General features: G+C 47.4%; 2 protein-coding genes across 38 annotated transcripts in view; both read right to left on the reverse strand.

The window, feature by feature from the left end:
* Window positions 1-102: 102 nt before the first annotated feature.
* Window positions 103-10,543, reverse strand: NCF1 (neutrophil cytosolic factor 1). 2 transcript variants are annotated; one of them, XM_040533064.1, is made up of 11 exons: window positions 8,590-9,523; window positions 8,018-8,098; window positions 7,624-7,699; window positions 5,974-6,139; window positions 5,671-5,726; window positions 5,438-5,560; window positions 4,860-4,967; window positions 3,967-4,084; window positions 3,140-3,247; window positions 1,359-1,501; window positions 103-731 (listed from the first exon to the last, which is right to left on the reverse strand). In XM_040533064.1, exons 1-11 carry the CDS (start codon window positions 8,659-8,661, stop codon window positions 613-615), a joined length of 1,170 nt encoding a protein of 389 aa, XP_040388998.1. In that variant the 5' UTR covers window positions 8,662-9,523; the 3' UTR covers window positions 103-612. The 2 variants fall into 2 exon arrangements, with proteins under 2 accessions (XP_040388998.1, XP_040388997.1); XM_040533063.1 differs by having other exon boundaries at window positions 7,624-8,098; window positions 8,590-10,543.
* Window positions 10,544-12,620: 2,077 nt separating this feature from the next.
* GTF2I (general transcription factor IIi) overlaps window positions 12,621-23,548 on the reverse strand; it is a 71,495-nt gene continuing 60,567 nt past the window's right edge. For 9 of the 36 annotated variants that reach the window (XM_040533030.1, XM_040533046.1, XM_040533045.1 and 6 more), the window contains 6 exons: window positions 22,846-23,029; window positions 21,754-21,782; window positions 20,245-20,340; window positions 18,830-18,868; window positions 15,662-15,737; window positions 12,621-12,930 (listed from right to left, as the gene is read on the reverse strand). In XM_040533030.1, coding sequence (XP_040388964.1) covers window positions 15,679-15,737; window positions 18,830-18,868; window positions 20,245-20,340; window positions 21,754-21,782; window positions 22,846-23,029 — 407 coding nt within the window. In that variant the 3' untranslated portion in view covers window positions 12,621-12,930; window positions 15,662-15,678. The remainder of the gene's footprint in view (window positions 12,931-15,661; window positions 15,738-18,829; window positions 18,869-20,244; window positions 20,341-21,753; window positions 21,783-22,845; window positions 23,030-23,548) is intronic. The other 27 variants (XM_040533047.1, XM_040533058.1, XM_040533056.1 and 24 more) reach the window with 6 other exon arrangements.

Raw genomic sequence — 23,548 nt, forward strand, 5'->3', positions numbered from 1 at the left:
AAATTTCCTACACATCGACATCTTGTACAAGATGAGGCCCTGTCCCTCTGGCCAGAGCAGGTTGGAAGCATGAGGAGAAACGCCATCATGCAACGCATGGGAGACAGTGCAGAAATGCAGAAATTTCTGCTGATGAGTTTATTGATCAGCCATGCAGACAGTGTGAAAGCCGTGAAATCCATACATAAAGTGCCTCTTTGTGCTACACTGGTCTTTGTACACATTGTTTACATGTTAAGGTTTTCCCACAATAATTGAAGCCCTCAAAACACACTGTACACAATGCCGGTTATTGATGAAATCCATAAAATCATTCAGAATACAAATATGGTACAAAAGGGGACCTAGTGATGAGGAATCTTCAGCAGGCCATGGGAATGCTCATCCCCCAAAGATGCTGATGGAAGGTGCTCACATCGCTCCTCAGGGCTTCACCAGCACATCTTGGACTTGCTGTGCCATGGAATTAACATGGGGCCCCAGGCTGCATCTCCCCAGGCTCTCAGCTGCTGTGGGATCCATGCGGATCCCCCAGTCTGTCTCTGTGTCCCCACTGCATAGGAGCTGGTGGAGATAAAGCATCTGCTCGCTTGGTTTTGGGGACTGAGGGCCTCACATGATCTTTCTCCTGGTGCTCTCTGTACAGCGGTTCATGATGAGGTCTTTGCTGGGCCGGGGAGGAACAGCAGGTTGAGCCTTGGACTTGTTCTCCTCTTGCTCATTTTTCTCAGCTATGGGTAAAGCAGATGTAGAGACGGGTCAGAGCTCTGCACCACCCCAAACCTCTATGGACAAGTTCAAAGGCTTCCTATGGAAGGACCACAAATCGTCCTGCAGTTAACATGCACAGTAACAGTAACAGCAATATGGGCAATGATAGGAGTGCACAGAGGAAAGCAGTGGTCCTAACAGTGGGCTGACCTCCCACTAGGACCTACTGAGGGCAGAAATGCCACCACTTTCCTTCATGCTCCTTCTCTGTGAGACCTATAACCAGGGGTGAGAAAATTTGTTGAAAAGAAACGCCTCCCTGCACACAATTTCCCCATAGCAGGAGAAGGGTGGACAGGCAATGACTACCCGCATGGGTTGTCCTACTGAATCATTGCCCTCCTGTGATGGGGCAGAGGCTGGAGGCCGTTCTACCTTGTAATGACAGCCCAAGGCTTGGGGCATGAAGTGCAGAGGATTTTGGAGAAAAGACTTGTTTCCTTCTCTTCCCACAGATCTTTCAGTGTGGCATAGAGATTCCCAGGTTTGTTTGCTCACACCACATCTCCAGCAACCACTGCTGGGGTCACGGGCCATGTCTGCAGAACTTCAAACGCATCTGGGGCAAAGGCCCCACTGAAACTTACAGATGATGTTGGCCTTGTTCTGCAAATTGGCCTTCATGTTCCTCCGGCTCTGGATATACTTCCTGCTATTCCTCCTGTAGGTCTCCTGGCTGATCTGCTTCCGGCTCTGCTTGTGGATGCTCTTAGCATTGCGGATGGTGGATCTGCAGTGAGTCAGAAATGAAATGTTCAGTTTTCACGATGGCAACTCTCACTCCATCACTTTCTTGCTGAGGATGTCCCTGGCCCTGCCTCTCCCAGCCCCACTGCAGCTGGATGCTGTGCTTCCCCCTCTGCCTCGCCAGAACACCTGTACCTGCTTTGCCTTTTTGCTTGGCACAAGGCAGCAGGTGAATGCCAGCCCTTGCGGGTGAGCTGCCATGTACAGAGGCAGCTAGAGAGGTGCTTTGGAAGCAGGCACTGGTGGGTGAAGCCTGAGCAGAAGCCTGGGAGGTGGAGATGGGGATGGCAAGAGAGATCAGGCATAATGCTGAAAGGGCGAGATATGCATCAGGTTTTCCCTGGAGTTCAAGACAGCCTTGGAAGCGATGTAGGGGTTTGCTCACAGATGGATGGATACATGCATATGGCATCTCTCCTGGCTGCAGTACTAAGCTCCCTGGTGTGGGGTTTTGGGGGACAGAGCTTGGGACAGGTGCCTGTGCAGCCGTTTGTGCGGCACTATGCCAGCAACAGAGAAACTACAGAGAGAAGTGAAAGGCCAGGCCCTGGGGCGATGCAGAGCCATGCTGCTGTGGGAAAGTCCCAGCGTGCAGGACCGTCCCCAGGCAGGTGGACAGAGCCACCTCTTTGTCATCTTTACCAGCATGAAAGAGGTGGCTTCAACCGCCCACGGCATCGTCCTGCTCCGCTGGAGGCACCTGCAGCACTCTGCAGTGCCCAGCTGCCTTCAGCCCCTCCCTGGTTTCAACAAGTGCCCCATTTCGTAGCCAAGCTCTTCCCGGCAAGGGCAGATCACAGCCTTTGAAATGGGGGTGCTCTGAGCCCAAATTCATGCTTTGGCCGCTCCCTGGCAAGCACCACCCCAGCCTCCATCTTCTTCTGCTGCTGCCTGCTGCCATCAGCAGTGCCACAGGGATGGCATTTGCCACAGGAGCAAGTCACTGTCCTCACTGCCTCACCTCCCCAAAGGTATCAGGCAGTGTCACTGCACCCAGATAAGTAGATTTGTGCTATTTTACACTGGCTCACCTTCAACCATGCTCCAGCTGAGCTGGATTTTGAGAAATTTTATAGAAGGCCGCCTTGTTTTCTTGTAGGGAAGAAAAGATCCAGGCAAGCTCTGCCCTTCCTAGCCATTGTCATTGCATCAGAATTAATGAGCTATTATTGCTTTTTATCTCTTTAATCAATATAAAATCCCTTCCATTAGCTCAAATCCTCCCATCAGATTAGGCCATTTGGCAACTCTGATTAGTCAAATCTCTCCTCGCTTCTCAAAGATTCAGTGGATGCACTTAGGAAAAAAAATCTAATTTGAAAATTAAACGAGATTAGCCCAGAAAAGAAACTTTGCAGAAGGACAAGGAGAAATGTGCCTGACTGGAGGCTGCGCTGCAGCAGAAGTGCCAGCTGCCCGTGGAAGTCAGGAGCACTATTTTTGCTGCAGCCCTGCAGGATCTGCCTCCTGCTCTTTCTCTGCCCTGCTCACGTCTCTCCTGGGCAGTTCCTCATCGCCAGGCCAAGCAGGGGACACCACAAAACCACTGTCTGGTTTCATTTCACCCCCCTCGAAGAACAGCTTTCACCCTCCTCCCTCCCTCCTGTGGCTCTTCTCCTACCTGCGGGGGGGAACGCTCCGGTTCCTCAGCTCGCTCTTCTTGGGGGTGTTCGCCTCCCCTGATCTCTGCAGGTACATGGAGGGGTAATAACCCGTGCTTTCATCCTTCCTGCAGGGTGACACAAGGCAACATGGCTTGAGTTTGTGACTCTGTGGCCACCACCTCCTCGCACCTGTCCCCAGCAGCCTGATGCCGGGTGTCTCATGCTGCTTGCAGGGGTGGGAGCTTTGACTGTCCCCCCACCATGTCTGCGTGGGGCTCTCCCTGAAACTGGGGCCTGAGTCCCAACACCAAGTAGGCAGCAGACAGAGCAAAGCCTCACAGTTTTCCAGGTCTCACCAGCTTGTATTATCTCTATTATCTCCTGTTTTGTTTTGTTTTTTGCTTGTGATGCATCGGCCAGGGCCTCCTCCCAGGGTTTGTAGCTACCACGTGTCCCTGCTGCGAAGGCACAGTCTGTGAATCCCCAGAGCACAAATGCCACTGGGTTCCCCCTGGGAAAGTCCAAGACCACAGAGCAGGCCAAGGCTGGGATGAAAGCTGAGGTTGTGCAAGTCAGAGTGTGCCAGAATGCTGAATAACGGACACATTTTTTCCACCTGACGCCTTCTTGGATATTTCTGAGGCGCCCAGCAGAGGAAGCCCCAGCTGCAATGTGGTTGCACTTTGCAAAGCCACAAGGCTACTAGAAACAGTCCTGCAAAAGGAAGTGTTGGGCAGCGGCACCAAACGGTCCGTAGATTTCACAGCCCTGATGGGGAGGCCTCTGCTTCATCCCTTCCCTCTGCCCGTGGCCCTTTGCCTGGTTTCTTCTCGGCATCTCTCACCTGACGACCCACCAGCCATCGAGCAGCTTGTGGATGACTTCGATGGTGTCGCCCTCTGTCAGCGTCAGCTCGTCCTCCTCCACGGCTGTGTAGCTTTTCTGGACCACGTACTGCTCACCTGTACATGTGAAATGGGGACGTTTGACGGGTGGGTTGTGCGTCACCCCCCAGCAATGGGGCTCGGTGTCCCCTTCCACTGAGCCCCGGAGGCACCAGAGCACCAACCCAAAAATTTCTGGCAAGACCCAGGGGGCTTCAGGTCTCCAAGCCTGGGCTGAGACTTCCCCAGCCCTACCCGTGCCTATGGCTCATCCAGGCCCCTCCAGCACCTCTGCAGGAGAAAGCTGGCAAGAACAAGTGGAAGGATATCCTTCTTTGGTGAAGAACATGTTTATAACTTGGGTGACTAAATGAGGAACAAGGAAGTGTTGTGCTAATAGAGTCCGTTGCAGTGTTTTGAAAGCCACAAAGTCCTGAGAGCAACCAGCATGAGTGTGCAGGATGCCTCCCTGCTCAGAGTGGTGCGGACCCGCTCTGGCTGCAAGGCGACGCAGAGGGCTGGTAAGGGGAGCGCAGGAGCTCAGTGTGAGGAACAGCCTGCGCCTCGGCTCGGGTGCTGCACTGAGCTCGTTGGCTAACCCAGCAGCTCAGCAGGCATCCCCCTAGCTCAGGATGGGCACTGGATGACGATGTGCATCTCTGATGAGCCAAAACCAGCTTAGAGTGCTGAGCTGCAGGTCATGGGAGGCTTCTGATGTCAAACATGAGGCACTGAACCATGAGCTTTATCCCTCCTGGCAGCTCCTACAGCAACTGTCAGTCCTGCCTTGCCATGAACCAGCCTGGGGACAGGCGGTGCTCTTGGGGACGCCGTGGTTTTCTGAACGTTTTACCTGCATAGTTGGGCTCCTGCTCTTCAGATTCATCGGGACCATCCATCGGCTCCAGATATGCAGCTGGCACCCAGCCCCGTTTATTCTTCAACTGGCAAAACCACCAGCCTGCAATGAAAGCAGAGTGGGCAAGAGCAGGGACCGCAGGGACGGCCGGCACCGGCTGTGTCCCCTGGCTGGACGGTTTGTTTTTGTGCTGTGACCGGGGAGCCCGGCCAGCTCACCCTGCTTCCTCATGGGCAGGAAACCTCACAGGCGGAGGCGTGCGGGGAGTTTGCAGGCTTTTCTAGGATTGCCTCACACCCTCCCCGGCCCAAACCGACCGTCATGTGGCTCCATGTGAAAGTGAATCGTACCCCAGCGGGGCAGGGAGGGCTGCGGGGTTCAGTGCTGAGCTTCTGCTCTCCATCAGGAGACCCCCGAGCCAGCCTCCCACCCCTCTGCCAACACGCTGCTCTAAGGAACGCCCCAGGGATGCTGTGGGGTGCTGTGTTCAGACACGAGATGCAAAGGCTGGCCCCAGCCCTGCTGAGGTGGTGGCCAGGATGGGGCTGGCCCTCAGAGGGACGGACACTTACCGCTCTCGCTCTTCTCCACGATGTCCACCATGTCCCCAGCTTTGAGAGCCATCTCGGACTTGGAGCTCTTCTCGTAGTCGGCGATGGCTCGGTACGTCTGCAGGATGATGGGGCCCGTGATGTCTGCGGGGGAGGAGAGAGACGTTCCGTCCCAGCCCAGAAATACCCTATTTCAGCCAAGCTCCAGGACAGCCTAAAGCAAAATCCACCTACATCCCTCCGAGGACTCTTACCACTGGCGTTTTTCTTGGCATCCTTTGGCAGGAGGAACACCTCGGGCTTCTTGATCCTAGACGGGTGAGAGCAAAGGCAGCTCAGTGCTGGCAGCCCCTGGACACAGCGGCGGTGCCGTCCTCAGCATTGAGCCAGGGGGAGCAGGATGTAAAACCCACACACGCCCCTGCCCACCTAACCTCACAGTGGGTCCCGAGGGCTAATCATCTGGTGACTAATTGGTGCTGCACCACTTCAGCAATGCCAGGTGCCAGCACCCGGGGCTGGAGATGCAGAATGTGCCCTGCTGCAGCCGTACTCACTGGCTGTCGGTGACGGGGCTCATGTCGTCGGGCCGCACCTTGAAGAAGTTGACCACGTGCAGGCAGCGGGAGATCTTGTGGGGCAGGTTCACCAGCGCGTAGCAGTACTCGGCCAGCGTGCCCTGCCTGCTCTGGGTCGACCGCTGGCCGTCGAACCACTTCGGGGCTGGTGGAGAGGAGAAAGGAGACAGGACAAGCAGGTGAGAGCCTTGCTTTTGTCGCTTTCTCGAGCAGGCTGCTCTGCATCGTTAATGCTGCCCTGAAAACAAGCGGGTTTGGCTCCAGGCTGGTGCGTGGTGCCCATAAGGTGAAGCTCTCCAGGGACATGTCCCAGCCTCCTTCCTTGTGGCCAGCACACGTGGGGCACACGTGGGGCACATGGGGAGCCGAAGGAGCTGCAGGGAAGCTTGCTGCAGGCTGCGGCCTGTTTGCAAAGTGCTGCAGCCGCCCCTTCCTCATTTTGGCTCTGTGCGGCTGGGGACGTGAGTGCGGCCCCAGGGCCACAGGCAGCTGGAGGAGAGCTTGTGTGGCCAGGCTCAACCCTGCAGCCTGCAGCCCTTGTGAAGCTCTTACAAGCCCTGAAAAGACCCCATTAGACTCCATTTCAGCTATGGGATAACCTCCACGTCCATTCTCTCACCAAGCCCAGCTGCACCAAGAGCTCTCCACCCTGCGGGGCACAAGGAGGGGCTCAGGGGACCAGCCCACAGCTGCGGGGCACACGGACGTCCCTCCGTCCCACCAGCCATGACCAAGGCAGTGGCCACAGCGCGTGTCCCACTGCAGCCCCTGGTAGCTCCAGGGCCCCAAAACACCACCGGCAGTCCCAACCCATGGCTCAGCGTTGAACCCCGCATCAGGGTGTGCGTGTGCGTGGCTCACCCGGCCCCTGCAGCTGTCCCACCCCTGTCTCCTTCCACCCCCAGTGCTTTCAGTTCCCCAAACACAGCGGAGCGCTGCGCCAGGCCGGCCCTGTGCCCCAAGAGGAGGCTCTGAGCAGCCTGGCACGGCGGCAGTAGGACAGAAGGGTCCCAGCACGGTGGGGATGTCCGGCCCCATGGGGAGCAGCTACCCTGCTGTGAGCTGCGGGTTCACTGCTCCAGTGGGTCACAAGCCATGGCTATTTTTCATGCTCCTTCTTGCCCCATTTGAAGCAGGAAATTCCAGAAGAGGGATGTTTGCTGAACCACACCTTGCCTGGGTACAAACCACCAGCTCTTTGGATCAATTTATTCCCTCTCCTTGAACTCACACTGCTTCACTTCCTCTCGTACAGTATCTGTGTTGCCGTAAGGGCACAAAAAGCCATCCTGGGAATGGGTCACCGAAGGAGAGCTCTGCTCAGCTGAGGCTGCCCAAAGCCACTTTCCCTTTTGCATTGACCTGGGGATGGAGCCAACACTCAGGGACACGTTCCTGGGGCACCCGATATCAGGGAGGATGGATGGGGTCTGCGGCCAGCCTCTGCTGGGGGAAGCAGCCGCCATTCAGGCAGCCCCTGCTGGGGTTTTGGTTTCAAGCCCAGAAGGCAGGAACAGAAATTGCAGCGAGCACCTGCACAAAGGCACCCACAGAGCGCGGCCGGTGGGGACTTTCCCAGCCAGCGGCAGTTTCTGTCCCAGCCTCAGCCCCCAGCGCTCTGCCCCTCACCTGGCAAGTGCGGGATGATCCGGTTCTCCGCATTGATGTCGCCGGATTCGATGGGGAACATCTCCTTCAGCGCTTTCTGCAGAGCAGGGCCAGGCAGGGCCGTGAGGATGGTGCAGGGACCCCCCCCCATGGCACCCTGACTGCTGCTCGCCCCCTCCCGGCTGCACCCCATGGATCGACACCAGGAGAAACCTCCCTGGGGGGCATAGGGCCGGCAGCTCCCCCCTTCAAGGCGTGAAGGAGATTGAAACGCTGGGACCCAGGAGCCTCTCTTGAGCCAGGTTTGTTTTGTGGGAATTTCAGCTGTAATTTGCTTTCTTCCTTTTCCTCTTTTTCCCCCTGCCAGCCCCAGTGCACCGGGACAGGGGCTGGTGCCCACCCCAGGGCCACTCACATGGAACTCGTAAATCTCAGTAAACCGGCGGTAGACGAGCTTTTCGGTGAGGTCATTCCACTTCACCAGGAACATGTAGACCTGCAGGGTTAGAGCAGAGGTGCTGCAGCTCCAGGGGCAGCCGGGACCCCCAAACCCTGCTGCGGCCTGAGCCCCCGGGGCGTCCCGCAGATGCTTTGTTTTAAACTGTGTATTTTCTGTCTGCTCCCCCCTGCACAGGAGTAGCTCTGCGCAGGCAGCGGGTGAGCTGGGAGCTGGGGACACGCGGCAGGAACAGAGAGGGGACAGAAACACGAGGTTGGGTGGGGATCAGAGGGCAGAGCCACAAAAAGCCCTTTCCAAACCTGAGAAGCAACCAAGAACTTGAAAAGGTGGTGCCCAAAATCTTGTGTGTTTAAGACATTTCAACCTCTGGCTGCTGCCAGCTCATACCACCAGCCATGACCTCTCCTCCCCAAAAAAAGGGATGCTCTTAAGCCCTCATCAAATTTATCTCAAGAAATGCCTTGGCCAGGCTCCTGCCCCTGCCAGTCCTCGCTGCTCAACTTGCCAGGTATTCGCGGCGTACTTACGTAGTGCTGGCTGGGGAAAAACCTCTTCTCGTAGCCCAGCAGCTTGATGTGCCGGATGAAGGTGTCCCCCATGGCTGCTGCAGCTCTGCACCGTGCTCCTGCCTCCCCTTGTGCCTCCTCGGCCTCTCCTCCCCTCTGCCCTCGCCCCGCGCTCGTTCGCTGTTAAAACCCCTGGGAAAGCGGAAGCAGCGCTGCAATCGCGCCTGTAATTGTTTACCCGCTGTGGTTTGTACTGAGCCGGGTGCTTCCCGCTGGGAGTCTCCAGTCGAGCCCCCTCGGTGGCGCCGGGGAGAGGGGAAGCAGGGAGGTGGTGCCCAGTGTCCCCTCCACCAGCCAAGTGTCCCCGCCACCGCTGCCCCGTGATGCACAGGCACTGCAGTGCCCTTGTTGCAGCAGCCACGGGCAGGACAAGTGCCCCGGCAATGGCAGTGGGAGCAGGAGCCTTTCCCTGCTGCCCTGCAGAGCTGAAGGTGCCGCGTGGAGCTCCCCGAGCCCAGGGACAGCAGCACTGTCCTCCTGGGCACTCTCTGGGGAAGCTGGGGCATGGCGCAGGCAGGACTGGGTGGCCACAAGCTGCCGTGCAAGAGTTCCTGCCCTTGTCTCAGCATTGCCTTTCCGCCACCTGCAGCTTCCCCAAAAAGCTGCTGGCAAAGGGCTCTCGAGTGGCCCTTGAGGCTGACCAGCAAATGGGGGCCTGAGGAGAGAGCAGGAGACGGGGCTGCAGAGGGATCGATTGATTCAATCGATCAAAGGGATTGTAATCAATCAAAGGGATTGGTGACAGCCTCCACGCGGGATCCAGGGCTGTGTCCTGCACAGACAAACAGGAATCCTCACAGAAGCCGAGCAAGGTGAGCACCCTGCCCGTACAGTCCAGCCCTTCCCAGCACCGAGCAGATTTTTTTCATTTAGATAAGGACTTCCCTGCACAGGGCAAAATTATGCAACAAGTGATCTATATATAAAAACCCCACACCCAGGGCTGTTTGGATTCTGTTTCATATGCAGAACCATCAGCAACATTTGCTTGAAAGCTCATTTCATAATGATGCTTGTACTAAATTTAAAACGGAGTTACAGGCAGCGCATTACTGGAAACACTTAATTCGGATGTTTCTTGTTTCCTCATTTTTCATCTTGTGATGTGAGAAATGGATTTTGTAGATTTTACTGCTGGTGCCAGTTAGCTTACAACGTGATGCAGCACGTAACGCGGTATGACACGTTGTTCAGTGTTTCCACTAACTGCCCTATAGTTACTACAAAGGAAGAAACATAATTTTAGAGGAAAATTCTTGGAAGAATAATGACCCAGCTGAGAAATAAGCTGATTTATGGAGTTCATGAGATGATCCAGGTTTTCAGATCCGGAAAAGAAGGCTGGCACCTGAAGGCAGGACCTGATTTTTGAGAGGTGCTGAGAGCTTCCACTGGCCTCAGGGGTGACAGCAACAGTGTCACTCTTTTCTGTGCTCCACCCACAAGCAGTACCAAAGCCTCCTAGAAATTAAAATCTGATGAATGGAAGGCCACCCTCATTTTGTTCAAAATCTAATTGTTAATAATTTAAGCTTAATTCAAGTCAAGGGAGGCCACGTTGATGTCACTGATAGCAAACTGCTGCATGTCTGAACAGTATTAAATGCTCTAGCAGTTGCTGCGAAATCAGGAAAGTGAGATGCAAGTCTGTCCCCTCCCTTAGATAAGGCATACGGAAAGAAACGAAACTGTATGTGGAAAGCTTCATATCGAAGGAAAAGCACTGGCCAATGGCTGCACAAGGACCGTGCTGGACCTCATCTGACACCTAGTGGTTACTGCTTAATGAAACTGTGGTGCCCTACCCGCGGGACACCACGCTCCAAGGTCAACGCCTCGAGCCCTACGCCTCTTGGAACCCAAACTCCCATTTGAGAGAAAGGAACTGGTCCAAGGAGCAGGACAGGATTTTTAGGTTCAGCAATACAGGGAGGAGAGAGGCTTGTCTGCTACTTCATCGCCACAAGGTTTCTCTACTGGAAGAAAAAATATCCAGAGCTCTGGTTAAGTTGTTGCAATTTTATTTATTTGCTTGTTAATTAGTACAGCCAAGGCTTTTTAGGGCATTATCAGTCAATGCCCGAAGAGTGACAAACCTCATGTATTACTAGTTTGGAAACGAGTGTGATTTTCATACAAGGTCAACATCTTAAAAGTCTGCTACCTGTTAGGACTATATATAGAGATATATCATTTTTAATATAAAATTGATATTTAGAAGGTATAAATATTGGTGCAATTATTTTGTCAGTCTAATTTCTCTCTACTGGTTATAACTCAAAATGTCTGAGACCAAAAAGAGACTTCAGTGTTGATGCTGATGTGCACATCGGCACTAATCGAAACCCCCCAGCGGGACGGACACGAGGCACAGCACTACCCGAGCTCCCAGCATCACGGAATTACTCCAGTACTTCCAGTTAAACCACTGTCATCAGTTTTCGCTTCATTTTTTAAGCTCTCATACGCACAGTACATGATACATCTGCAGGACATCCATGCAAGGCAGCAGTCTGAACTCCTTAATTCTCAGTTCTTTTGTTCTGATGCCTCTCCCTCCATTTGTGGCAGCACTGGCGGCTCTGTTAGCAATATTTAGCCTTGCTGGGCAGGCAGCTGTGCAGAGTGCCTCCCGAAGAGGGCTGAGAGTGAAGAAGGGACGGACCATCCTTCTGCTTTTTCAACAGGGGAAGTCGGGAGCCCAAGGAAGGCTGCATGAACTCATTTCCCCACTCTAAAAATTTTTAGCAGCAATCGTGAAACTGGCTGTCACTCCATTAACAACCTATTTCTGGAGGTACGTAACTGAGAGTGTCTGGTAAAGTAATGGTTCAGCGTGGAGCTAACCCTGCTGCTGCTGCCACCAACAGCACAACATCCAATATTTCAGTGGGAGCACCGAGACCTACCCCAAGCAAACGTGAGAGCACCTGCACGTGGGCTGTAGCTCTCCCTTGCCTCTAGAATGGCAGAGTAGGAGCTGCTCTGAACTGATCTGCCAAGTTTCAGCTTGCTCCTGCTGTGTGTTCCTGGGAACAGACACCATGTCCAACTGCATTCAAGTCTTCAAAGTTTTTCTTTTAGATGCAACAACCTCACCCACCCAGAGCTGCTTTTCTGTCTGAAGGACATGACAGGAACTTACTTTCTTCACTGGAATTAGTAGCTACGCTGTAGTGTATTCTACCTGCCGACAAAATTACTGCTAGGACTTCACATATAAACGTATACTGCACGGACAGTCGTGAAAACCATCAGAAATGTCTTTATTTCTTAATGAGTGAATAAGGTTTAGTATTTGTGCATAATGTAGTCATCCCAAACTCATGCCAATGAAAGAGAAACCTTTACAATAATCTCTATCTTCTCTATAGAGAGTATCATATAGCCAGAACCTTACAAATTTATGGTTTGTGAAACTTCAAAAAAAATGCATACATGAGTCTCTTACATCATGTGCGGCGTAACCAGGACTGTAGGGGACTTAACTTTTGACACAGGAGGACTTGGAGCAGCTTGTAGTGTAAGGTTCCATAACTAGCTCTAGATGAACAGCAAGGCTTTACCCCCCAGCCTTCGGGAGAAAAGCTCTTGCACAGGTCCACGTGAGTTTTGCCTATATCGGGACTGCAGGACCAGACCCTTCATACACAAACCATGATACTCTGATAAAACATGCAGTTGCTACTTCGAGTTAACAGAACAAACTACAGAAGGGTTCAATTGGTTCCTAATCCATACGCTGAAATACTGTCCACCTCATTAATGCATACTAACGGTCAAGTGAACCAGTTCATCTTTTATTTATGAAAAACATATGAATTGTGGTAGGTATAGGAAAAATTAGTTCAAATATACAGATACTATTGTCCAAGCAGCCATTAAAGGAGTGATAACTAAAAATTAGTGATTTGTTTTCTCAAAGTAAAACTAACAAACTGAACTACTTGAAGGATTTTTTTCTTCATTAGAAAAGCTGAGATGCATTCAGGTACAGTGAAGTTCAGCTTTATTGGGAAACGCAGACAGCCTCTGTTAAGTCCCTGTTGATTTTAATCGTTGTCATCTCCCCAGCATTGCTGCATCATATTTAGTCCTCACGATATATTCCAAAGTAAAACCAGCCATTCCAAATCTACAGTCATTCTTTGCATTAAGTCAATTCACAGAACTGCTGAAAAAGTAGACATTTCTATCTAAAAGTACAAAAAGGGTTTGTATAGAAGGTACTTCTCTTATACAGTTATATTACACAGATCAGGACAGGCCTGACAAGCTCTTCACAGAACTGGGTGCTTCTGACTAGACAAAAAAAATTACAGAAGTGAGTTAGTTTCATTGCAGCTCTACATCTTATCACAAATACTAGTAGATTTTTTTTTTTTTGAGTTCCTTAGGCTTAGAATTAGAAAGCATGCAGAAGGTGAACATTGCTTTCCATAAATGAGAGATTAAATGTATGCTTGGATACACTCTGTAAAAGTTTAGATGGAATATTTGCTTTAGTACACGTTCTCTAGCTAGTAGATGGTCTACAGTACCCAAAAATCCAGAGCAGTGCAGCAGCAAGCTGTGTAGTCACTGCTCAGACAAAATTTCCATGACCTTTAATGGACAAATGAGATGTCTTTTTATATCTCTATTAGGTGAAGTGCTCCCCACTAAAAATTAAAAAAAAAATAATATGATATATTTTCTAATGACGTGCTCAGCTTTATGACAAACATTTCCAAAGTACAATTCAGCAATTTGTTAGAAAGACTACTGCTGTACTTCAAGTTCTCAGGGCACAGATGGTTGATACGTTGATATGTCAATCTCTGCCAGTTCCTACCAATTCTTTTCTGGATTTGTCCCTTCACTACGTCATCGCAGCGCATTCAGCAGCTCTACACGTGCTAGCTCTTTGCTAACCCCTGGAAGCAGCCATACCACCCACCCGCCTTCCAAAGACTCAGCGCTCCAAGCATGAGGATCTTGGTGATACAGCCCTGCTCCTTCCTCCAAGTTTCCAGCTGTTTAGCGACCTTCTGAGCCAGAGGCCAAATCTGACTTTTATGCTTAATAGACACAAAATAAATAGGAACTTCCCTAATCCATTTGTGAATGATTTTTTTGGGGCCTCCTTATCATCTTCAGTGATAAAGGCTACATTTTCTACTTGTTTGTATGAAAATGTTTTTTTTGTTTATTGAGCAGGTCAGGGTTAGGCTCTCTTGTTCCTCACTTGTGTACTCTTGAGACATCTTTGTATTCTTCCCTCAAACTTTACAAGCCATGGTATCTTCCCTTCAATAAACGGCCTGTCTGCTCCAGCCAAAAGCACTGCCCTTGTTTAGGAATGAAGCTTGTCCTGGGCTGCACGTCCTGCAGCGCCAAGTATTAAGTACCCAGGCCAAAATGCTACGGAAACTACCAAGGCAAAGAACACGAGTCCATGGTCAAACAACTGGCAGCGAAGACCACGCCTGCAGCTAGCTTTGAAGCTCCTTTACAAAGGAGACAGGGACCTCTTAACTCTGGAGCCAGGCTGTCCAAGGTCACTGCCACAAGGGATGGAGCAGACCCTACAGAAGCACAGAAATGCTGGTTGCAGGCGACCCTGGAAGTCACACAGTCCAGCCTCCCTCCCTAAGGACTACAGCTAGCGATAGTTTAGGTTGGCCCTGTCCAGTCAAATCTTAACATTCACCACGTCTAGAGCACCAGAGAGAACAAAGCTGCTTTCTCCATGCTGAAACCCATCACCGGGGACGTCCCTATATGCACAACCTTCCCCTGAGCACCTGAAATGCTAGAAGGACCAAGAACAGAAACACAGCGTCCAACAGGGAGCATCATTGCCTCCATCAGTCTGTGTTTGCGCTGCACTGACAGAGGGCCATGGCCTTGGCTGTCCTTGTCTCCAAAAAGCCAGATGGTGCCAGGAGTGATATCCACAGGCTCCCCCAGCCACTGCTTCATGCGAGCTGGCGAATGCATTACCAGTCTCATCTGCTCAGGCCAGCAGAAATTAATGGTGAACAGCCACGGCTTGGTTTTGCTGATTGCCTGTCTGTGCCCTCAGAGCTGGAATAGTATGCAGAATTTTCTTCTCTGTAATGAATAAAATGTCTTTTTCTTACTAAAACTAGACAGATTGCAACTTGAGCATACCACACAAATACATCCCATTTTATGTCTATCCAATCCAATTACTGAAGTATCAAAAACTACATAATGAGGAACGCATTTGGTACCAAAAAATTGAAATTAGAAAAAGTAGTAAAGATCTGCGATGGCTTAAAATTGCCTTTTTCTTTGAATGAAGCATACAAACTCACATGTGTGTGGGTCAGCCCCTTTACATTTGGTGACATAACAACATTGCTAGCACTGCTCTCCACCACCACCAAAATGCCATTTTAGGAGTAAGCGAAGTTAAAAAATAGGTTAAGAAAAAAGATTCAGACATTTCTGCGCTGTGAGTTAAACTAAGCTTTACATAAAGTTAACAGAAAAGAAGCAAAACTTCTCAAGTTAGTTGGTTTGTCATCATGGCTAACATTTTAGCAATTGTCTTGAGCTTAGACAATATTGCAATCACAGTGGAGAGCCTTCCTGCCCCATTACGATTTGGAAATACATAGGCTTTACCAAGAATAATGCTCTTTCACACAACCATGTCAGAGCTCTTTGTAAACACTAATTCCCTAAGCTTTCATTTACTCTGCCTCTGAGGTATGTAATTACCATCACCCATTTTTATTTATAGGCTGTTACAGCCCACATTTTCCTAGGAATGACTGCCACACAAATTAGAACGCAGTCTGCTTTACATTGTATTCTGATGAGGTACCGAAAACGTCCTACATTATATAGATGAAAACTGAGACGAAATAATTCAGAAGTCAAGTAAAGGACTGGCACCTTCTGGCATTCAGCCCTCTATCTTAGCCTGCTTCTCCTCACTCCAAATTATAAAAGTATTATTCCTTGACAAGTGTTTATTCCTTGACAAACACTGCCTTCAAGAAACACTAGATTATTTTACCATAGTACTGATGAGGTCTACCACGTTGGGTCTGGTTCTTGCTTTATTTGAGAACTTTCCTCTGTTTCTGTAACATCTGTTGAAAAAGCAGTAACGAATGAAAAAAACTAGTCAACCAATTTTGTCATAATTATTGTAGTTAGTAAGTAAAAAATTACAAAAATATGAAAAGCATTCATTTATCCTTTTAAACTATTAACAGCAAATAACATATTTACAATAATCTGATTTGGTGGAAATTAGCATATCCACTTGAACGTAAAACAGCCTGAGATCTTAGAGAACTCTTATTTTTTAAGGCACAAAAATTGGTATTAGAAGCGTATGAAACTTCAAAATGCTTTTTATGTAGCTCAAAACCTTGGTAAGAAAGGAACTTTCTTTGTTTTTTAGTGGGGGACATTGGTTGTAGCGGGGATAGTTGGACCAGAGGATCTTGGAGATCTTTTCCAACCTTAATGATTCTAGGATTCTATAACTTAATCCAAAAAGAAACCACACAATCAGTGAACATACGTCAGATATATCACTGTTTTGGTCTGAATCCTACCCTCCAGTCCTGCTCCCTCTGTCAATCCCCAGCACCATTCTTCCCTCAGCCCACCTTGCTGACGCCGGGTGAAGCTTTCCCAGTGCTCACAAGTAAGTCTGCAGCCCACGGCTTCAGAGACAGCCTCGTGGATGGCTTCCTTTACCCAAAGTGTTAGGGCATGACCGCTGCTTCACAATTTTTAAAATGCTGTCTAAAAGCTAACATCTGACCATACCTGAGCTCAAGTCATGCCTTCTGTGACAGTTACCCAACTAACATTCATCGCACAGACTTGTTTTCACAGCACTGACCATTTTTTGTTCCCATCTATAAAACTGCTGCTCTTCTAAACTACATACAGACATTATTATATTTCAGTCTTATCCAAAAGAAATTTTGACCTCATCTAATTTTTCTTCTTCAATGTATTACACAGGAAGGCATTATTAGATGCTTAAAAAAAAAAAAAGAAATTTGATCTTGTCAGGTAAAGCATTCATCATCTTTTCATACAGATTTTTTTTCAATTCCAGGAGACTTCATTACAAAATCTTTGCTTTTTTTGTTCACAGGGATGCTTGAAGGTAAATCAAAGAAATTGTGTGTCTTTATAGTACTGCCTATATGACCCGGAGCCTGATTTTGTTCTTTTCATAAACAGAGACGATGATGTTGGAAGGAAATTCGTTTTTCACTGAAGCTGTTTGCAAGGTTTGGGGCTAGGGTAATTCCACAGCAAAGCTGAGCTGTTTCACCACTTGATCACCTCCCAGCCTGGTTCTGAAGTGATTGTGTGTTCTTCAGCCTTGTCTCAAGATCATTTCTCCGGTAACTGGATCTGAATGCAGTTTTGGATGGCAAATTCAAAACCACATTCGTCTATTTCTTTTAAACAATCTCCTGAAGGACCCATAGCTAGACTTCCCCCTTGAGGAGCATTCAGAAACAAGTGTCCCACTCCATCTGACAATTTCAGCAATCCCACATAGTTTTGGCATCATAAAGACATTTGATATTTCAGCTTTCAGTAACTGCGTGCTTAAAGTCTGCAGCTCAGCTCTTCTACAGCTCTCACGCTTCTCTTCTTTTTCACAGATATTTTTTCCTCTTGCTGGTTACAAAAGGATTCATCTAGACTCCTACTCACAGCACTCAGGGTGTACCTGTAACTGAGCTCGTAATGCCAGTTTTGGCTGAGCATACTAGAATCACAGAATGGTTTGGCTTGGAAGGGACCTTCAAGACCATCTAATTCCAGCCCCTGCCATGGGCAGGACATGTCCCACCACACCAGGCTGCCCAAAGCCCCATCCAGCCTGGCCTTGAGCACCTCCAGGGATGGGGCAGCCACAGCTTCTCTGGGCACCCTGTTCCAGGGCCTCACCACCCTCCGGGTAAAGAATTTCCTACTTGCATCTAACCTAAACCTACCTTTTTTAGTTTAAAGCCATTCCTCCTTGTCCTATCCCTACACCCCCTGACATAGAGTCCCTCCCCAGCTTTCCTGCAGCCCCCTTTAGGCCCTGGCAGGCCACTGTAAGGTCTCCCCAGGGCCTTCTCCTCTCCAGGCTGAAAACCCCAGCTCCCTCAGCCTGTCTCCATAGGCGAGGTGCTCCAGCCCTCTGAGCATCTTCTTGGCCTCCTCTGGACCTGTATGTTGGATAGTCTCTGAGTTCAGTGACATTGCCAGGGAAACTGAGGCAATGGAGACTGGAAAGGTACAGAAGAACGGAAGTGCTGAGGTTTGCCGCTCTCTGTTTTGGGGAATCTCAGCAGGATTAGAGAATGAGCTCAAGAGCTTTAACACAAGTGCCGATGTGCAGCCAGCTCCCTCCCAGTGCTGCAGGCTCTGCTGCTCCTACATCAGAGCGCCCCGCTCAGCACTGCCTGGCACACAGGCAGCTGTCCTTCAGCTGTCACAGCACATTCCCATCACTTCTGACACTCACAGGGCAGCCGCCTGTGGTCATGCTGAAAGCTGGGGCTAGCAGGGGCAGCATTTAATGGACCATTCACGACAGACAACAGCATCCAAATTGTCAGGTCAGTTCTGTACTCTTAATGCTCCAAGACCATACACAAAAGCGTAAGGGGGCTAGAAGTCCTACAGCCTCCTTGGTCTCACACAGGTCATTGTCCAAAAAATACAGCTCAGGTCTGTTCTTGGACAACAGGAAAGTCTGACACTTCTCACAGGTGAAGTTCTGGAGGAACGACAAAAATCCCCCAGAAAACCGGAAAAGTATATTCAACCCAGTATGCTGTTCAAATTTCCTGATGATGGCAATCATTCACTTGCATAAATTGTGAAAAGGACCGCGTAGAATAACTAGATGCATCGCTCAGGATATGAGCAATCATTCAAAGCCTATATATAGTCGTGACTCACCACCCCAGAACAACAATTCATAAAACTCTTTTGTAAAATTATTTGAATAATAACTTTTGCTGCAGACTATCTTTCACGCAATGCAGCATGATATTAATACAGATGAAAAAAAACTTCCTGGGAACCAATAAATGCCTTTTTTGTTGTTTTGATTGACTTGCCTTCTTTAAAAAAAAGAAAAAAGATGCAGCTTCTTTCAAAATGACTTAAAAATATTTGTTGATAGTAACTGAAGACAAACACTCACCTCCTACAGATACTTCTATTTGGCTTGGTTCAGCTGGCTCTTAAATGAAAAAAATATAGTCTAATGAATACGCATACAGTTTCAACAATATGAAACAGAAAAGTACCTTAGCAAAAGTTAGGGAAATTAAGTTTACTCTTAAAAAAAAAAAAAGGCCTCATTTTTTCCTCTTCTAATCAAACTAAATTATCTTTGTCTCAGATAAAGGTCTGCAACTTTCTATAAACTCTATAGCAAAGTATAAAAAGTACCCAAACATTTATTACATTACATAATTAACACTTTCTCTTCAGAGGATTGGTTACTGTAGCAGACATATCACTGAACATAGCTGAACATAACATGCACTTGCACAGAATATACCAAGTTGGGACCAACTTAATTCAAACTACTTGAACATAAATCTGGACTGCAAATAGATGTCACTGCTTCTGGTGAATATTGTTCTCAGTGGTGAGTACGTGTACTTAGGCAGAGAGGGAGAAGCTGGAGACTACAGGGCAAAAAGTACATTTTACTTCCAGAATGATTTTTCTATGGTCTGTATTGATGGATTATAGATGGATAGGTGTTGGGAAGGTGTATAACCCTTTTAACAGTGCGGGTGAGTTAAGGAGAGATATACTACAGCAACTTCACTGAACAGAAGTTTAGTTTTTTCTTCCTTTTCTCTGTTTTTCTTCCTCCCAGCACTTCCAAATGTAAGCAGAGGAGGCAATGGGTTCTTTTCTGCCCACCACAGAAGTGCCCCTTACTTTGAAATGTTTATTGAATGTTTTCTCTCAGTTTGTCAGTTTCTTTGAGCAACAGCCTGTCCAGTCAATTGCAAAAATCTTGCCTGCACTGCAGACAACTTGATAGGCGCATTTTTAGAAGGTCTGCGAACACTGAGAAACTACACTGTGTCAAAAGGAAGCTGTGTAATCACATTTACTTCAGCAACTTGGAGCATAACGCTAAGTTATTTGTTCAGACTGGAAGAGCTGAGGTGCGTGCAGTCTGGACACCGGCTAGCAGGGGTTCAGTGCTGTATGCAGGGGACAGAAATTCCATCAGAACTTCTGTTCTAGGCTCTTGTATGTTACACAAACTTGACTTGGCTGAACACAATCTGGCACAGCCACACACTTGGAGTTAAGCAGACATCAATAAATTGATACTGAACTGGCTTTATATATTGCCCCTATTGATCCTTCTTTTCAGCTCATTCATCAAGTGCAAAAATCAAATTAAGGAACATGCCAATGACACATATTGAAGGACGCAATGGTTCTATCGATTTATTAATATTTAATAGCTATAAATGTCACCATTGCAGGCCACGTCACAATAAAATGGCTCATCATAAGCAGCGTGTACCCAGGACATAACTACTAATACCATCTGTCAGTAAGATCTCGAACTGCATGCCCTACCCCTTCTGCAAGGACACGTGGCACACTCTGCATCACCTGGTAGCACGGGTGCTGCTGGTGGTGGTGGTGCTTCTGCTTCAGCTTTTTCCATCAGCTCTAAGATTAGACATGATCACTGTTTAACTTTACAACAGAAATGGTCCCACATGTAAACACAAGGGCGATTTTACCTCTTCTATCTGCAAATCCTAAAACTTGTTGTATTAACAGGTTACTAAACACTCACTGTAATCAAGCTGCAGTTCAGTATTTTTTGTTACAGAAAAGGTATTCCCTATCTGCAAGCACCAAAAATTTCCTCCTAAGTTCTCACGTGTTCTTCAGAGCGAGAATAATGTATCACACCTGCAGTAGGCTCAGAGGCTTCCAATAATTCACCTCGATACCTATCAATATCAGTTCATTTTAATCATAATTAATGGACATAGATACTGCATAAAAATCACACGTTCAGTAACCAGCTTCCTGCTCCAGTGATGGAATATGATCAGGTATATATGTTGTTCTTACTCAGCTAATTAGCTAGTGTCAATCCCATCACATGCTAAAAGTTTTGCAGAGAACAGTTAAATGGATTCTTTCATTTCTAAGTCAATTCTCTGGAAATGCTATTAAATATTTATCTGCCTGGAAGGTTCCCTAATACAAAAGGATCTCTTTCCCAGCTAAGGTGTACTTAGGACTGGTGGACAGGTCAATATGAGTTACTAACTATAACATCTTCCTGAGAACACTTTGTCCTTGCCACTCACAGACCTTAGCACGTTAGCTGGAATATACTGGTGGCTGAATGCAAGTGAGTGAGTACTGGGTTGGTAAGGCTCAGCCTGGGTAAGGCCAAACTAATGACGGAGTTACCTGGCCTCTGAATTTCTAATCTGACATTGGCTCAGAGAGAACATGACACAAGGGTAATGACAGTGTTTTGCTGTTTGTTTTTTCTCTTAAATAAGATGTTAAAAAACAAGGTGACAACTATTATAGAGAACTGAAAATACTAAGACTTATTTTTCAAATAAGATTCAAGCATCATTGTCAAAATGCACATCTGGTAATTACACTCTGCCTCTCTAAGCTGTTACAACTTCAGCAGAATGTAGAGTTTTTCACTGGAACATGGTTCTGCAGCTATTGGAAAGTTCTTGTTTAGTAGCTGGTACTGTGACGGATCCGAACCTAAAATGCAGACACTCCCATCTAAGTCTGTTGCACAGTCAGGGTCCTAAATCTCTTTGGGACTCTGCAGCTGAAAAATACAAAATCAGTACCTTGCATTTTCATATCAAAGTTAACGCCAATCTTACACTAGTCTGTAAATTCATCACACTGCTCTTATGTTAATTGCACACGCATTTTTAGCCAGGAATTTCAATTTTAATGACAGAGACAAGAGAGCTGTACGTAGAACTTAACCATGATGGGGCCTCCTGCCACAAAGCCAAAATGTAGAAAGCTGATCTTGGTATGTTACAAAAATACATTTGCTATCAGTGTCACATAATTACTTACGGTTGTTAATCACAAGTCCTGGAAATGGTCTGTAAAAAAAGACAAAAGAACACAAAACATGCTGATTCTAAAACATACTGCATGGGGTCTCTCTCTCAAGACTTCCTCACCCAGCAATTTGGTAACAGAGATCACACGCTCTAACAGAAAGTAGAGCAAAACAGGAGGAACATCTCTTGAGCACAGTGGCTTGTTCACTAGCATTTTGAGAAACAACATACACCAAAAAATCGAAATCCTTCCCCCAGTCATGACTAATCAACAGGGAAATCATCTCTTCATCAGAGCTCAGTTAAGCAGAACGTATCTAGCAAGAGTCCTTTCAGTTTAGAACTCTTCTTGGTTAACGGTCAAGAATTCAGACTCCTTAGTAATATTTAAGAAATCTTTCTCTAAAGAAACTGAAGTTTTCTGTTTCTTGTGAAGCAAACTATGATTTGAGAAATGATAAAAATTAATACGTTTTTGGTTTTAGTTCCTAAACCTCTTCTTAGTATGATTTCCACATTTCATCTGTTCTGCTTCACACAGACAAATATACTTTGCGTACACATGTATGTGTCTATATGAATATACATATAAATTAAAATTCACTTATATTGTAATTGTATAATACTGTATTTTAAAAATGTTGTAGACAAAGTCATTTTATAGGAAAAAAATATTTATGAAAAAGCTTACCTTAACTCAGGAATCTTAGTACAACCAAAATACTTCAAAAATAGTAATACTACCACAAACATACTATTTACTGCCATGAGCCAACAAATTTCAGACCAGGAAACTGTCTCAGAGCTTGATCTTACAAATGGGACAGCAAGGCCCACAGCACTTTAGGACTCCATTATATCGTAGGAATAGACTGCATCTCAGAAGACAGCTTGCTTTAATATGCAGTAGTAATAATATGCCCTCTGTCCCACTGCTATGAACATCTGGGCTTCATTTGACCTGATGTGCTGTTATCCAAAGAGCCGTATCTTCCACTATTTAAAGATGCACTGCAAATTCTACTCTTTCAATCTGAATTTATTAAAGCTACGGGGCTGTCCTTACAATGTCTGTACAATCTAATCAGTGACAACTACGTACCGAATGACAGTAAACTTGATAAACTCCGATGATTCCAAAATCTTCCTCATTGAGCTGATTTCCAGATAACTGGGAGCTTTAAATGCCACGCCAGGAGGCATCCCATCCACCACCACACAGCCAGGGTTGATGGTGATTTTCCTGTACGGGACCTTCACAGGAAAACTCATACCAATGGCTTCACCTAAGTGAGAGAGGTCATGTTTGTTTTCAAGCTTATACATTTATGATTACGTTGAAGGAAAAGAAAACACAGATGATTAAGAAACTAAATGCAAACGCAAGCTTTCTATTGGATCTGAAACTGAAAATCCACTTGACTATTAAATCATTACAGTGACAGAAACAGATGTTTTAGATTACACTCATGAACATTACTACAAGATTATTTAAACTCCAAGTCTGACAGCTCACCATATAAAGAACTCAGATTCTCTTTTTTTCCTAAAAAAGGTATAGAACAGGCTATCTAAGAAAGTAACTACGTGACAAAAAATAATAATTTCCTGCAATGCCCACAAAAGGCAATTCAACACAGCACTAGCAAAGGAATTTAAGATAAAGAAGCTCAGGTCATTATTGTACAGTGCACATACACAGAAAAAATAAAGAAAACTATGTAGAGCAAAAGGGTAAGTTGCATGTTAAAAATTACTTTAGTTTCAAGTATTAATAGCTCGGGACCATGAAGCCCTAACAAGAA

Source organism: Cygnus olor, chromosome 20 (assembly GCF_009769625.2).
Source record: "Cygnus olor isolate bCygOlo1 chromosome 20, bCygOlo1.pri.v2, whole genome shotgun sequence".
Lineage (NCBI taxonomy): Eukaryota > Metazoa > Chordata > Aves > Anseriformes > Anatidae > Cygnus > Cygnus olor.